Here is a 17,004-nt window from a genome sequence, read left to right on the forward strand (position 1 = left end):
TTTTTTCAAACATGGTAAATCTATTAAACTTTAATACTACCAGACCCACCCTTTTTAGCGCAACATTAAATCTTGACATGCGTCATGGGTATGACACGAAAAACAGGAGTAGCGGTACCTAGATTGTCCCTCAGACTAGGGATACTAAGCTATCCCTCCTCCCAGAGGTACGCCTGATGGTGGCGAGGTCTGGGCCTCAAACATAGCCCTGACTCCTATGTAGCCCTGGTCTAATACCCCCTATCCACCTCCACAGGGTAAGGTGAGACATGAGAAAAGAACCCCAAAAAACTAACAGACAGGGAAAACCAAAGCTCAGCATGCAAACACAGGGGAGAAGACAATAAATGTTCAGGGAGAAACAAAGTACAGGAAGGAAATAAACAAACAAGGATATTTCTCCCGCACACCCAATAGCATACATCTATTCACCAATAACTGGATCACCATACAGAAGGAATGATATTTCTGGAGTAAAGCTAGAGCTATATTCGGCACATGAGGCTAAGTTTCACCATTTTTATACGGCGGAGGCAGCTGTGATACAACATCAGCAACCTGTGACCCCAGCAGTAATTCACCAGCCAGCAAGAATTTACTCCTGCTATACCAATGACCAGTGAGAATTAAACAGTTGATGCCCGACTCTGGCTTGGCAACGAAGTCAGGTTGTCAGGTTGCCCTTCAGACTCTGCAAAGTGAAGAGTTTGAAGTCGCCATGACACCTAGTGAGTGAGGAGCAGAACACAGCATGACATATGTCTCCATTCAAGGTCACTAATCATACATATCAACATAGGATACATGTCATGGTTCCACCTCCCCATCCACATGGCTAGGGGGCGGAGCCTTCTCTCGGTCCTCACTTCCGGAGCTTGGATGCTTTAAATTCTGTCATCTCTGGTGAACCAGAATCGGCTATAAGCTTAGCACTGCTTTTCCTGTGATTGCTGGTCCCTGTAAGTGTATTCTGATCCGTCCTTCCCGTGTGCTCTGTCTGTGTTCCGTCCCACCTTCTTCCTTCGCACAATAGCCCCAGTTGTTCCCCCTTTTCCTACTTCCCCACTCGGTTGCTTCCTTGGGTGCTGACCTCGGCCTGACCTCGACCACGCTTTTGCTCGTTCCTCCAGTCTTCTTTCTCACCGTACTGTGTATGACCTGGCCTGCCTGACCATACCCCGCATGCCCCGTGGCCTCTGTATTCTAGCTAACTCTGCTCCAGCACACACTGTGTGTCCACCTCTATGCTGATTCAGCTCTATATAGTGTCTTTTCCTGCAGGGCTCCAGCTCCCCCTGGTGGTAGCCTGACAATACATATCAACATAGGATGGTGTAACAATGCAAAAGGATCCCTAAATTTCCAGGTCTAGTTTTTAATGTAAGTCTTTTTAAAAATTATGAAGAGGACATGTAAATTAAAAATTGTTTAATAACCCTATTGCCCTTATATGAGAATTTTTAAAGCTTAGGGAACTAAATCATCCTTTCATTTCTTTTATACACAGACTGCCATTAACTAGACATATAGTAAAAGTGTACACTCGTATTTAGCAGTATACATTTGATTTAACTGACAGAACAATAAGTGGTTTGTAAGAGCATAAGTTGGCGCTAGTGTATGAGGGTATAACAGGGATATGAGGATTTTACAGGGGCAGAGGTCTATTAACGCATAAACTGCAAAGCCTGGAATAAGATTTTAAGGTGTATAGAGAGCAGCACAGGCTGGCACAAGACTATGAAAAGAATATAGGAACATGGAGTTTTAAGGACCAAATGCTAGTACTAATCTATGAGTGCTCTGTAAAGTTATTATGACGCATCTAGACTGTGTCCTGAATTTATTTCTGATGTTTAACAGGCTGAAAATGGCTTACAACCATTAGTTCAAATATACACAGATAGGCAAAATTTGGGTTTATGAAAATTGTTTCAATCCAATGACTGATTGTTATGTTTGCTTATGCCCTAATTTAAAAAAAACCAAAACATTTCTATTTTTACCATGATGTATGGATTTTGCACAAAACACAATTGCAATTGCGTATAAGCATGGTAAACAAGTAAAATCTTTATTGCAGCCAAAAATGTACACACTATTATATATACAACTACCTGTAATACCCGACATTGCCCGGGATAGTAACTGTCTCTCTGACTCTCTCCCGCTCTCCCTCTCTCTCTGTGCCTATCTCTCAATCTCTCTGTCTGTCTTTGTCTGTCTCTATTTGTTTCTCTTTCTCTCTGTCTGTCTGTCTCACTGTCTGTTTCCCTGTCTGTCTTTCTCTCTTTGTCTGTCTGTGTCACTCTGTCTGCCTGTCTCTCTGTCTGCCTCTGTCTGTCTGTCTCTTTACTGGGCTGTCTCTCTCTATCTGTCTTATTTCTCTGTCTGTCTCTGTCTGTCTTTCTACCACTTTACCTGTCTGTCTGTCTGCCTCTTTCTCTGTCTGCCTCTGTCTGTCTCTGTCTGTATGTATATTTCCTTGCCTGTCTCTTTTCCGGTCTGTCTCTTTTCTTGTATGTCTCTTTCCCTGTCTTTCTCTTTCCCTGTCTGTCTCTTTCATTGTCTGTCTCTTTCCCTGTCTGTCTCTTTCCCTGTCTGCCTCTGACTGTCAGTCTCTGTCTGTATCTTTCCCTGTCTGGATTTTTCCTCCTAAATAACTTCAGTTTAAAGACAGCCTGAACTGGCTGTAAATCTGATCCGTGCACCATCCTGGTCTCTGAGGTTCTTCTTCAGATTGGGTGGGCTAGTTTAAAATCCTTTTCTTTAATACATCTTTCCCTGTCTGTATCTTTCCCTGTCTGTCTCTCTCCCTGTCTGTCTGTCTCTTTCACTGTCTGTCTCTTTCACTGTCTGCCTCTGTTTGTCTGTCTGTTTGTCTCTGTCTTTATGTCTCTTTCCCTGTCTGTCTCTTTCCCTGTCTGTCTGTCTTTTTCCCTGTCTGCCTCTGTCTTTGTCTGTCTGTATCTGTCTGCCTCTTTCCATGTCTACCTCTGTCTGTCTCTTTCCCTGTCTGTCTCTTTCCATGTCTGTCTCTTCCCCATTCTGTCTCTTTCCCTGTCTGTCTCTTTCCCTGTCTGTTCTGTCTGCCTATTTCCCTGTCTGCCTCTGTCTGTCACTTTCCTTGTCTGTCTGTCTCTGTCTGTCTCTGCCTCTGTCTGTCTCTTTCTCTGTATGCCCTGTCTGCCTCTGTCTCTTTGTCTCTTTTCCTGTCTGCCTGTCTCTGTCTGTCTCTGTCTCTTTTTCTGTCTGCCTCTGTCTGCCTCTTCCCCTGTCTGTCTCTATCTCTGTCTCTTTCCCTGTATGCTTCTGTCTTTCTCTGTATGTCTGTCTCTTTCCCTTGCTGCCTCTTTCTCTGTCTGTGACTTTGTCTGTCTGTCTCAATCTCTGTCTCTGTCCATCTCTCCATTGATATCATATTACCTCACACATAAGCTTCTTCTTCTTATACTAACAATGTCCTTCATTGCCTATAGCAACCAATCAGTGCTCCTATTAATGACCTGTGGCTCCCAGCTCCATTAACCTTAATAAAGGCAGATTTTTTGATGAATAACTAAAGCGCGGGTTTAAATTTTTCCCCTCCAAAAATAGTCTACGATGTTCCCTGAGTCAAATTCGACATCTATGGAAAATTTTGTGATTACAAATGCAATGGTGCGGATTCCTTTAGCGGACATACACACACACACACACACACACACATACATACATACATTCAACCTTATATATTAGATGACAAGCAAAAGGGTAACAATGTTTTGAACTTTTCACATTTGGGCTCTATATCTCACCATCTACTACATCTTTGATCATTAGACTACCTTCGTTTTATGTACAATCATCTTGGCTTTCTCTTAGGCCTCTGCCACACTTACGTGACAAAATGTTACGTTTTTGTCACGTATGTGTTAAAGGGGTGGTTTTGTCCCCGTGTGCCGTGTTTGTGGCACGTACGTGTTCTCCGTGTGTTATACGTTATAACACATGGAGAACGGAAAGCCCCGCCTTACCTGCATCATCCGGCGCTGTCTGTGGTGCTGAATGACAGCGTCCGGCCACAGCCAAAACCCGCTGAAGCTGCATTCGGCCCCCAGTGAAGGAGAAGCGTTGTTCAAATTCACTGGGGAACGGATGCAGGGGACAGCCGCGGCAGAGACTGCAGGTATGGTGGAGGTGAGTATGTGTTTTTATTATTTTTACACTGACACGTGTCTTTCTCCGGCATGTGTCACACGGGCCCGCATCCACACTACATCCATGTGGTATGGGTGCGGGCCGTGTGACACCCGTGCTGTCGGAGCAACACGGACATGTCAGCGGTTTTAAAAAACGGACACACGTAAGTACGGAACGGACATACGTTCCATTCCTGAATACTTACGTGTGTCCAAAACAATAACAATACAAAGGACCACGTGGGCCCGTGTCTCCGGTACGTGAAAATAAAGGCACTCACGTACCAGAGGCATGGATGTGTGTCGCAGGCCTTATATAAATTTGATTTGCAAACGGGGGGCAATTTCCATGTCAACAAATGTGGATAGGGAATAAATAGAAAAAAAAAACCTTGTGGGATCCTACCTATTTTTGATAACCAGTGCAGGTGAAGGAGACAACTGCACCCCCACCTCATTATTACACCATGTAATATGCATGTACTTTTACATACATTTGGCTCATCCTCTTTCTTCTTTTCAGCTTCCATCCTGCTTTCATACTACTTTATATGCTCTATCAATCCCATAATTCATCTGCACTGAATCTCATGACCAGCTAACCCTTTACTTTATATTCTTTAATACAATAATATAATATATTATATCATTATAAGTGTGTGAAAGGGGCTGTGTAAACTTCAGTGTCAAATACAATATGATCTTCTATCCTCTTAATGGAGAATGTGTGTGGTACAGTCCATGCAATTGCTTCATACAGAAGCTTGAATTGACTGTGATTGTGACCTGTCCCCCCTCTCTCAAGGGCACAGAAAGTCATGCGATCCCCATGGGGTCACCATGTACATATATGACCTAACTCAAGAGAAGTATGCCATACCTTTCAAGAAAGAAAGCAACAACAAAATATGCTAATACCTGCTGAATTACACCGTGTTGTAAATAGCGGGGGACTATTAGAGTGAATTAAAAAACAAGCTTGAGCACTACCTTAAGTATTATTAAAAAGTTGGCAATGGACAATTTACAATTTTTCCATGGAGCACTGAAAACGTTGATAAACATGTAAAATTTAAAAACTTAAAAATATGTATGTTGTATACTTACAGTTTATGCTGCCGTCTGTTACATAGACATGGTGGCAAGTTACCATAAATGTCAGAAGTATTATCAAAATATGTTCACCTTCTTGATTAGCCATACTTTAATTTGATCCTTAAATACATGAAAATTTTAATAATCGTTAATATGTACACTTTACGTAATTTTATACATTTCTGTATAGAATTTTTTTCTAGCAGATTGGTAATAAAATGATGATGATTACGTTGGCAATTAATGCCATATCTGCCAAAACCAGCCATAAACGCAACACTAAAGGTACCGTCACACTTATCGATGCTCCAGCGATCCCACCAGCGATCTGACCTGGCAGGGATCGCTGGAGCATCGCTACATGGTCGCTGGTGAGCTATCAAACAGGCAGATCTCCACAGCGATCAGAGATCAGCCACCAGCGACCCGTGTAATGACGCTGTGCTTCGTAACCAGGGTACACATCAGGTTACTAAGCAAAGCGCTTTTCTTATAGTTACACGATGTGTACCTTGGCTAAGTGTGCAGGGAGCAGGGAGCTGGCTTCTAGAAGCTGCGGACGCTGGAAACCAAGGTAAATATCGGGTAACCAAGCAAAGCGCTTTGCTTGGTTACCAGATGTGTACCTTGGTTACCAGCATCCGCAGAAGCCGGCTCCCTACTTCCTGCACATTCAGGTCATTGCTCTCTCACTGTCAAACACAGCGATGTGTGCTTCACAGCGGGAGAGCAATGACCAAAAAATGGTCCAGGACATTCAGCAACGACCGGCGACCTCACAGCAGGGGCCATGTCATTGCTGGATGTCACACACAGAGACATCGCTAGCAAGATCGCTGTTGTGTCATAAAAACCGTGACTCAGCAGCGATGTCACTAGAGATGTTGCTTAGTAAGACGTGGCCTTAAAAGAATTTTCATTAATATTTTATAATACAGTCATAAGTGTTTGCAGATCTCTTAAGAGAGAACCATTTACCTTACATGAAGTAAGCAAATACTAAACATTAGACTTGTCTAGACTCCTCTCAATTTCACATAAACACATATATTTCCAATTCAGTCTTTAAATCATGATGCTTATGCTAAGGTTCCTATATCGGCACATTTGTGAGGGTACACAATATCTTAAAAGGGTTTTTAACATTTTAAAAAGTAGTCCTTAAATGATTGGATAGTTGAGCAAAAACAAACATAGCAAGGTATTCACCCTCCACCAATCCAGTGCTGCAGAGAGCACCAGCTGACAAGCTCAGTGGTTGTCTACAGTAGTGATATGCCCTTCTTTAAAATTGGAAAATGCCTTTAAAGAGTTTGTTTATTAGATTTGTACAAATGTAATGGAAATAAAGTCTTGTAACATTTACTCAACATGTTTTTAATGTCATACAGATATTCAATATTTAGATTGGAAAAGGTATGGCTTCCTATTTAATTAAGCCCTTGAAAAGTCTAAAAGTGGCAATTTGGATTTTTCGTCCTTGTGTGTATATATATATATATACTAGAAGGTGGCCCGATTCTACGCATCGGGTATTCTAGAATTTACGTATTGTGTAGTTCATGTATGATTTTTGTTATATATATATATATATATATATATATATAGAGATGTTGTTGTGTGTAGTTACCAAGTGTTTGTGTAGGCGCTGTACATGTTCTGGGTGTTGTCTGGGTGTGGCGGGGGGTGAGAGCGGTGTTGTATGTGTGTTGCGTGTGTTGCGTTGTTTGTGGAGCGCTGTGTGTCTGTAGCGTTGTGTGTGTGTTGCGCGGTTTGTGTGTGTGTGGTGTGTTTTGGGGGGAGGTATGTTTTGTGCAATGTGTGTGTTGTGCGGTATGTGCGTATATTTGTGTGTGCCGCGGTGTTTGTGTGTTGGGTGTTGTGTGTGTGTGCAGCGTTGTCTGTATGTGTGGGTGTCTGTGTAGGACAGTTGTTTGTGGTTCCTAGTGTGTGTGTGTGGTGTGTTGTGCAGTGCGCGCGTGTGTGTGTGTGTGTGTGTGTGTGTGTGCATCAGCCTCTCTTCTCTCAGCCTACCTCTCCCAGCCTCCCTCCTCCCAGCCTCCCTCAGCATCAGCCTCCCTCTCCCAGCCTCCCCAAGCATCAGCCTCCAGCAGCATCAGCCTCTCTCCTTCCAGCCTCCCCCAGCATCAGCCTCCGCCAGCATCAGCCTCTCTCCTTCCAGCCTCCTCCAGCATCAGCCTCCCTCTCCCAGCCTTCCCCAGGATCAGCCTCTCTCCTCCCAGCCTCCGTCCTCCCAGCCTTCCCCAGCATCAGCTTTCCCCTCCAAGCCTCCCTCAGCATCAGCCTTCCCCAGCATCAGCCTCTCTCCTCCCATCCTCAGCCTCTCTCCTTCCAGCCTCCCCCAGCATCAGCCTCTCTCCTTCCAGCTTCCCTCAGCATCAGCCTCCCCTTCCCAGCCTTCCCCAGGATCAGCCTCTCTCCTCCCAGCCTCCTTCCTCCCAGCCTCCCCCTCCCAGCCTCCCTCAGCATCAGCCTTCCGCTCCCAGTCTCCCCCAGCATCAGCCTCCCCATGCATCAGCCTCTCTCCTTCCAGCCTCCCCCAGCATCAGCCTCCCCTTCCCAGCCTTCCCCAGGATCAGCCTCTCTCCTCCCAGCCTCCTTCCTCCCAGCCTCCCCCTCCCAGCCTCCCTCAGCATCAGCCTTCCGCTCCCAGTCTCCCCCAGCATCAGCCTCCCCAAGCATCAGCCTCCACCAGCATCAGCCTCTCTCCTTCCAGCCTCCCCCAGCATCAGCCTCTCTCCTTCCAGCCTCCCTCAGCATCAGCCTCCCGTTCCCAGCCTTCCCCAGGATCATCCTCTCTCCTCCCAGCCTCCTTCCTCCCAGCCTCCCTCAGCATCAGCCTTCCCCTCCCAGTCTCCCCCAGCATCAGCCTCCCCAAGCATCAGCCTCCACCAGCATTAGCCTCCACCAGCATTAGCCTCTCTTCTTCCAGCCTCCCCCAGCATCAGCCTCCCCAAGCATCAGCCTCCACCAGCATCAGCCTCCCTCGTCCCAGCCTCCCCCTCCCAGCCTCCCCCAGCATCAGCCTCTCTCCTCCCAGCCTTCCCCATGATCAGCCTCTCTGCTCCCAGCCTCCTCCAGCACGCCGTGCTCCTCTGCCGACACTCACACACCCGATCGCATCCACTCACACACACCCGATCGCATCCACTCACACACACCCGATCGCATCCACTCACACACACCCGATCGCATCCACTCACACACACCCGATCGCATCCACTCACACACACCCGATCGCATCCACTCACACACACCCGATCGCATCCACTCACACACACCCGATCGCATCCACTCACACACACCCGATCGCATCCACTCACACACACAGACACTGACGATATCGCACATACGCGCTTATACTCACAACATCCGGAGGTATCACATGCTTCTAGCCATGTGATCCTCCCGCAGGTCCTGGAAGCTCACAGCACAGTACCGCCGCCGAGAAGCAAGCGATATCCCAGGATATTGTGAGTATGTGGATGCGATGTGATGTGTGAGGTGTGTGTGAGTGTGATCTGATTTGTGTGTATGTGTGTGCTGTTATGTGTGTGTGCTGTTATGTGTCTGTATTTTCCGCCGCTGCAGGACCTTGATGTGTGGATGCGATGTGATGTGTGTGTGATGTGTGTGTGAGTGTGAGCCGGTGCACACTGGTAACTATGATACACATCGGGTAACTAAGGGACCTTAGTTACCCGATGTTTATAATGGTTACCAGCTTTCACGGCCTCCGTCAAGATCCCAGCATCGCAAGGTTATGTGTGGCGCTGCCGGGATCCTGACGGAGCCGGTGTAGAAGCAAGTGATATCCCAGCATGTTGTGATGTGGGAGGTGTGTGTGAGAGTGAGTGTGAGAGTGAGTGTGATCTGATGCGTGTGTGTGTACTCACCTGGGAGTCGCGGCTCCGTGTCAGTTGGGCCAGAGCGAGCGTGCATTGCGTGAGGGGGGCGGGGCCTGCAGAGAGCCGGGGAGAGAGGCCAATCCGTGTGGGGGGGCGGGGCCATGGCGAGCCCAGCGGCCAATCAGCTTTGTGTCACCGTAAGGACACAATTTCGGAGCATGACAGACAGACAGACAGACAGACAGAATAAGGCAATTATATATATAGATATATATATATATATATATATATATACACACTACAGTTCAAAAGTTTAGGGTCACTCAGATATTTCCTTATTTTTGAAAGGAAAGCACATTTTTTCAATGAATCAAACATTAAATTAAACAGAAATACACTCTATACATTGTTAATGTGGTAAATGACTATTCTAGCTTCAAACGTCTGGTTTTTCATGCAATATCTACATAGGCGTATAGAGGCCCATTTCCAACAACCACCACTCCAGTATTCTAATGGTACATTGTGTTTGCTAACTGTGTTAGAAGGCTAATGGATATTTAGAAATCCCTTGAAAACCCTTCTGCAAGTATGCTAGCACAGCTTAAAACAGTTTTGCTGATTAGAGAAGCTATAAAACTGACCTTTCTTTGAGCTAGTTGAGAATCTGGAGGATTTGTTGGTTCCATTAAACTCTCAAAATGGCCAGAAAAAGAGAACTTTCATGTGAAACTCGACAGTCTATTCTTGTTTGTAGAAATAAAGGCTATTCCATGCAAGAAATTGCCAAGAAAGTAAAGATGTCCTACAACAGTGTGTACTACTCCCTTCAGAGGAGAGCACAAACAGGCTCTAACCAGAGTAGAAAAAGAAGTGGGAGGCCCCGCTGCACAACTGAGCAACAGGACAAGTACATTAGAGTCTCTAGTTTGAGAAATCGACACCTCAAGGGTCCTCAACTGTCAGCTTCATTAAATAGTACCCGCAAAATGCCAGTGTCAACGACTACAGTGAAGAGGCAACTCCGGGATGCTGGCCTTCAGGGCAAAGTAGAAAAGAAAAAGGAATATCTGAGACTGGCTAATAAAAGGAAAAGATTAATATGAAATATTATAATATAAAAGAACCCAGACATTGGACAGAGGAAGATTGGAAAAAAGTGTTATGGACAGACGAATCGAAGTTTGAGGTGTTTGGATCACACAGAAGAACAATTGTGAGATGCAGAACTACTGAAAAGATGCTGGAAGAGTGCCTGACACCATCTGTCAAGCATGGTGGAGGTAATGTGATGGTCTGGGGTTGCTTTGGTGCTGATAAAGGGGAAGATTTGTACAAGGTAAAAGGGATTTTGAATAAGGAAGGCTATCACTCCATTTTGCAACGCCATGCCATACAATGTGGAAAGCGCTTGATTGGAGCCAATTTCATCCTACAAACAGGACAATGACCCAAATCACACATCCAAATTATGCATGAACTATTTAGGGAAGAAACAGCCAGCTAGTATTCTATCTGTAATGGAGTGGCCAGCCCAGTCACCAGATCTCAACCCTATTGAGCTGTTGTGGGAACAGCTTGACCATATGGTATGCAAAAGGGCCCAATTCAACTTGTGGGAGGGCTTCTGGAAGTATGGGGTGAAATATCTCCAGATTACCCCAGCAAATTAACAGCTAGAATGCCAAAGGTCTGCAAAGCTGGAATTGCTGAAAAGGAGCATTCTGTGATGAAAGCAAAGTTTGAAGGAGAAAATTATTATTTCAAGTAAAAATCATTATTTCTAACCTAGTCAATGTCTGCACTATATTTTCTATTCATTATGCAACTCATTTGATAAATAAAAGTATGAGTTTTCATGGAAAAGACAAAATTGTCTGGGTGACCCCAACTTTTTGAACAATTTTGACAGATGAATTTAGACTAAGCAACTCAGGAGTGTGGGTGATACCAGTATTAAAATGTTATTGCTGTTGTTTGAATTAGCTCCAATAGCAAGTTTACCTTCTGCAAGGTAACCTGTCACTCAATTTCAGCTGTCCAAACCACAGGCAGCATTAATCAGAGGCTGGCAACCTATAGAAATTTGGTATCACCATATCTATATTGACCAGTAAAGCTAAATTAAGAGGTCATATTAAATGGAAAGGTTATATTTAAAAAATAAAAGCAGAGCAAAATTTATGTTCAGCTTCTATTCTAATTGTACTGTTTTCTGTTTTTGAGTGCATTATTTGGTAATATGAATAATATAATTCAAAAATGCAAGTTGTCCCCCCAAAAATGAACTTTCATTCAGCTATGTCATTGGAAAAGTTATGAATCTTGAAAAGCTAACAGGTAAAATTGAAAGCAATAGTAACAAAAGCAACAATAGCTATGTCACCAAGGGATTAAAAGCTTAGTTCATACCTATGTAGGAGGGTGTAGGGCGGTAGTCACGGGCAAGGGATTTACTCCAGACACCCTGGCAGTCTATATAGAAGATATGGCCCATGCTGGATGTGTGTGTGACGTCCTGGACTATCAGGTTGTCACAGGGTATTGTGCAATCTGCCCTTCTGTGAAATATCCACCTCTTCCTTGGTTATGGGTCCCCAACTACATGGTGTTGCCTACATCAGCCAATTAAAGTCCTAGGTACACTCTGCACTACACCCACCAGACAACAGCCTGAGTGGAATAGGGTCGCCCACTTCGGGGCTTGGTTGGGAGGTCAGGAGTGTCAGGAGTCAGTCAGAGTAGGAGAGAGTTAGTGAAGAGTGAAGGAGAGAGGAGGTCAGGAGCCGGGCTCCTTGGAAGTAACTAGGTGGCAGACAGTCCCGGGGCATCCCCCCTACCCGTGGAGGGTTCTAACACCTGGCTGCCCCATTCCATCACCTCCGGGTGCTCCCAGCTGCAGCGGTGGTACTACTAATTACCACATACCATGGGTGGCGTCATGAACTTTAAATATAATCCCCTGTAAATTCCCCTTTCATTTGAGTGGCCACACGACCCCCGGGTCCGGACGCCCCTTGAGCCACCGCGGATCCGGATCCGAGCAGCCCGGCTGCTGACACGGGGCGGCACATGTGCTCTTCGGTGGTGTGAGCTGTGTTAGGCTGCTGGCCAGGACCCAAATGCAACTCAAGAGAATGAAAAACTACTCAGCAACAACTTTTCAGCAACAGTTCTTTACTAGACAGTCTCAGCATCGCTTTAAGTAAAACATTACTCAGGAGATAGTTAGTGGGCACAATTCTTCCAGTACATTACAATTTCAGCACACATCAGACATCGCCTTCATTATTTCTGGTCCTGATAGCCCCAACGCAACCCAGTCCAACATATAAGTTCAGAAATGACCTTCTCCTTCCCTACACCGGCTCCAGATCCAGTCTCTATATGGGTTCACTTATCCTGAGAGTACGGCATTAAGCTTTTGGTCATCTACAGAAATGCCTCATGTTGGGACTAAGCTCACACTCCAGTAAAGTTCATCCAATTCCTTTACGGTTGAAAGGGCCTGCCTCTGACTGCACTCTGGCGCCAATTACCTTGGGCTGCTACATCCAAGGGTCAATCTTTATTCCTCTGAAAGTTGTTCTGAACCTACTAACAAGGTTCACGCTGACTCCTATTAATGGAGTCAAAAAGCTGCTGGGCATGTTTCCAAGCCAGCGTTTTTTTGAGCACCAGAATGCGTTTCCACCTCCTCTCAGCTTATCGTCTTTTGTGCAAACACGCTGAACCAAACCCCCTGGATCCCGTTGGGGACTCTATTAAGCTACAGGTGCCCGAACATCTATATACAGTTACTTTTTTTTTCCAGATGAACCATCAATGTCGGATCTGTTTAACCATATACAGCGCACACACCAAATAGCAGAGCAACTGTGCGAGTAAAAGCGCACTTAGGTCGCAACATCACAGTTAACTCGCAGTTTTTCTGTGTCATTATATATGCAATGTCATTTTGTGCATACAATTAATTATTAAAGAACCTGCATTTCTAAATTAAAGTGTGCGGCAATTTTCAATTACCTATGGGACCTTGTCTGTCTGCTCCACCTTGTGTTGACAGCGACCCCAAGGAAGTCATTAGGTTTCCAATCTACTACTAGTGTGTTGGTCCAGCCTGTTGTCTGCCTATGTCTAGCTCCAGTGCTGCATGTTACCAGTACAGTTTCTCCTGTTGTCCCATCTGTGTTCTTGGACCCCTCCTGTCTGTGTCTCTGTGTACTGGTATCAGCCTAAACCCTGCACCCGCATCTCTGTTCTGTCTGTATTCTGATGTCCTACCCCTGTCCCTGATGTTCTGAGCCTGATGTCCTGTACATGCATCTTGAGGTCCTGTGCCTGCTGATCTGCACCTGATGTCGTGTGCCTGGTGATCCGTGCCTGATTACCTGTGTCCAAAATCCGGGTCCCTCCTGATATCCTGTATCTGAATTCTGAACCTGATGTCTGAAGTCCAAACCTGTATCCTGATGATTGGAGTCCCTACTATTTCTGTGTTCCCCTTCCTGTCCTGTCTCAGTTATTGTTTCCTACCAGTATGTCCTGCCTGTGTCCATCCAGTCTATGACTATGTACCTGTCCTTCTGTCATCTTGCTCTGCTCAGCTGTCACAGTCCAGGGTAGTACCCTGGGACTGGCACCTGGTGCCTACCCTGAGCCAACTCCAATCCTCACCAGCAGATACTCTGGTGAATAACTGGTAGGTGATTAGTTAAGTCCCTCCCATGTTAGGGTAAGCCTGGGTCCCCCCTGTGGTCCAATAGGTCTACTCCCGATCGTTACCCCGGTAAGCATTACACATTAGTTTCCAATCGCATTTTTTTTTTACTTATTACTACTATTAAAAAAAATTTGAGGCTAAAACAACATTTCAGTGGAAAAGAATGTATTTTTTTTTATTCTACAGCCTAATATAATAAAATTATTTGAGACACCAGTGCTATAAAACTTCTGACTACACCAAGATTTAGATTCTATGATGGCTGTCGTTTCCAAAATCGGGTCATTTGTAGGGAATTTCTGCTGCTCTGGGACACCAAGAACTCTGCAAGTAAAGCGGGCTTTACACGCTGCAACATCGCACGAGCGATCTCGTTGGGGTCACGGAATTTGTGACGCACATCCGGTCGCTTTAGCAATGTCTTTGTGTGTGACACCTATGAGCGATTTTGAATCGTTGCAAAAACGTTCAAAATCGCTCATTGGTTTCATGGGGGTCCATTCTCAAATATCGCTGCTGATCGGTGTACGAAGTAGTTCGTCGCTCCTGCGACAGCACACATCGCTATGTGTGACACCGCAGGAACGAGGAACCTCACCTTACCTGCAGCCGCCGGCAATTAGAAAGGAAGAAGGTGGGTGGGATGTTACGTCCCGCTCATCTCCACCTCTCCGCTTCTATTGGGCAGCGGTTCAGTGACGCTGCTCTGACGTCGCTGTGACGCTGAACGAATCGCCCCCTTAGAAAGGAGGCGGTTCGCCGGTCACAGCGACTTCGGTAGGCAGGTAGGTAGTGTGACGGGTCCGCGCGATGTTGTGCGCCACGGGCAGCGATTTACCTGTGTCGCACAACCGATGGGGGCGGCTACTTAAGCAATGTATTCAACAAAATTTGCACTTCAAAATTAAAATAGTGTTCCTTTCTTTCAAAATCTTAGTAGGTTTCGACTATTTAAGGGTTATCACCATGTTTAGGATACATTGGGGTATCAGATTTTAGAGAAAAAAAATTGTTTTTAGTTTCCAAAGAGAAATTGATTAAAATTCTTTAAAGCACCTGTGAGATAAAAATCTTTAAATGTATTTGTTTTGCGGTGTATTTTTTTTTTTTTTTAAAAGTGGTTTCTTATGAGAAATGTATGCTCTTTTGACATCTCAAGGGTACTGCAATTGCAACATTGTATCTACAATGTATTCCATCCAAATCTGTGCTACAAATATCAAATAGCACTCCTTCCCTTCAAAGCCCTGCGATGTAACCAAACAGCAGATTCTAAGCAAATATTGAAGTATTTCCACCTTCAGTCAAAATTGCATAATATATTTTGGGTCAATTTTTGCATTTATCCCTTTTAAAAATTGACATTTTAATGGGAACAATTTTATTTTTACTTTTTAAAATGCAATGTTATAAAAATCTGTGAATCATCTATGAGATCAAAATGTTCAGGATATCTCTGGATTAATTCCTTAAGGAGAGTATTTTCCAAAACTATTGTTGTTATTATTATTATTAGTTATTTTTATTGTGCCATTTTTTCCATGGCGCTTTACATGTGAAAAGGATATACATAGTAGGGAAAAGTACAATAATCATTAACAAAACAAGGCACAGACAGGTACAGGAGGAGAGAGGACCCTGCCCACGAGGATTCACAGTCTACAAGGGATGGGTGAGGATACAGTAAGTGGAGGTGGAGATGGTCGTGCGATGCTATAGCGGACTGAGTGTTACAGTAGGTTGTAGGCTTGTTGGAAGAGATGGGTCTTCAGGTTCCTTTTGAAGCTTTTCAAGATAGGTGAGAGTCTGATATGTTGTGGCATAGAGTTCCAGAGTATGGGTGATGTATGACAGAAATATTGTATGCAATTGTGGGAAGAGGAGATGTGATTGGAGTAGAGAAGGGGGTCTTGTGAAGATCAGAGGTTACGTGCAGGTAAGTACTGGGAGACAAGGCCACAGATGTATGGATGAGACAGGTTGTGGATAGCTTTGTATGTCATAGTTAGGTTTGGTATGTCATGGTTAGGGATCACATATGTGGACCAATATGTGGTCCCAGGGTTTTTTTTGCTGTTTTGGTATTTTTGTGCTGCCCCCCAAAAATAGCACTTTTTCTATTTTGACCCTTGTCGTACTCCCAAACATTAGTTTTTTAGCAATAAGTTGGTATCAGTGCATTTGAGAGAATATGCATTACAAACTTTAAAGTCCATTTTCCTGTATTAGCCTTTGTGAAATTGCAAAATTGTGGCTGACGCTGTGTTTTCACATAGCATTCTAGTATATGTTCTGTGGCTACATCTGGCTTGCATCCAAAGACCCACAAAAAGGGATTTGTGTATGCCCTGGTGGGGCTATTGACATAATGTTGCAGATACAATCACAATGTGCTCTGTGAGATATCATTTTCGGATGCAGACACCCAGAAATAGTCAAGTACATTTTTGTGTCCATCTCAACTAGGTGTTCCCGGCCAAAAATAATGTTCCGAGAGAGCACTTTGTGACTCTGCATCATTATAGCCCCATCAGCGCATACAACCAAATACCATTTTGCTTAGCTTCGAACGTAAGCCTGGATGGAGCCCCTAATTAATAATCATAACTTAGCCTAAACAAATTGTAATTGAAAAAAAAGGTTAATTTCATTCCATTCATTCCTGTTAACACCTGTGAAACACTTGAAGAGTTAACAAAGTTGCTGACAGCAGTTTTGAATATTTTAAGGGGTGCAGTTTTTTAAATGGTAGCACTTTGTGGGCATTCCAATATAGAAGCCTTATAAAGTTACTTTAAATGTGAATAGGTTCCTAAAAAATTCTTTGAAGAAAAACAAAAAAATTCTGCTATATTTCTAAACATTCTAACAAAATGAAAGGACATTTGAAAAGTGTTGCTTCTGTAAAGTAGGCAGCTAAGGGCTATCTTTGGAGGTCTGAATATCTGGTTTAAAACTCTAAATTTAATAAAATTAAAAGTTTTAAATTTTCTAATTTTTCTAAATTTGTATTTGGATATTTTCATAAATAAATTCAAAATATATCAACCTAAATTTTTTACTATCATAAAGTACAATGTGTCACAAATAAACAGTCTCAGAATCATTGGGGAATGTAGAAGAATTTCAGTAATTA

At 44.2% G+C, this 17,004-nt stretch overlaps 1 protein-coding gene across 2 annotated transcripts in view; it reads right to left on the reverse strand.

The window, feature by feature from the left end:
- LOC142287665 (interleukin-5 receptor subunit alpha-like) overlaps positions 1-17,004 on the reverse strand; it is a 131,388-nt gene that overhangs the window by 69,356 nt on the left and 45,028 nt on the right. For both annotated transcript variants that reach the window (XM_075333456.1, XM_075333457.1), the window contains exon 2: positions 5,289-5,396. In XM_075333456.1, coding sequence (XP_075189571.1) covers positions 5,289-5,382 — 94 coding nt within the window. In that variant the 5' untranslated portion in view covers positions 5,383-5,396. The remainder of the gene's footprint in view (positions 1-5,288; positions 5,397-17,004) is intronic.

This window comes from Anomaloglossus baeobatrachus, chromosome 2 (assembly GCF_048569485.1).
Source record: "Anomaloglossus baeobatrachus isolate aAnoBae1 chromosome 2, aAnoBae1.hap1, whole genome shotgun sequence".
NCBI classification, from domain to species: domain Eukaryota; kingdom Metazoa; phylum Chordata; class Amphibia; order Anura; family Aromobatidae; genus Anomaloglossus; species Anomaloglossus baeobatrachus.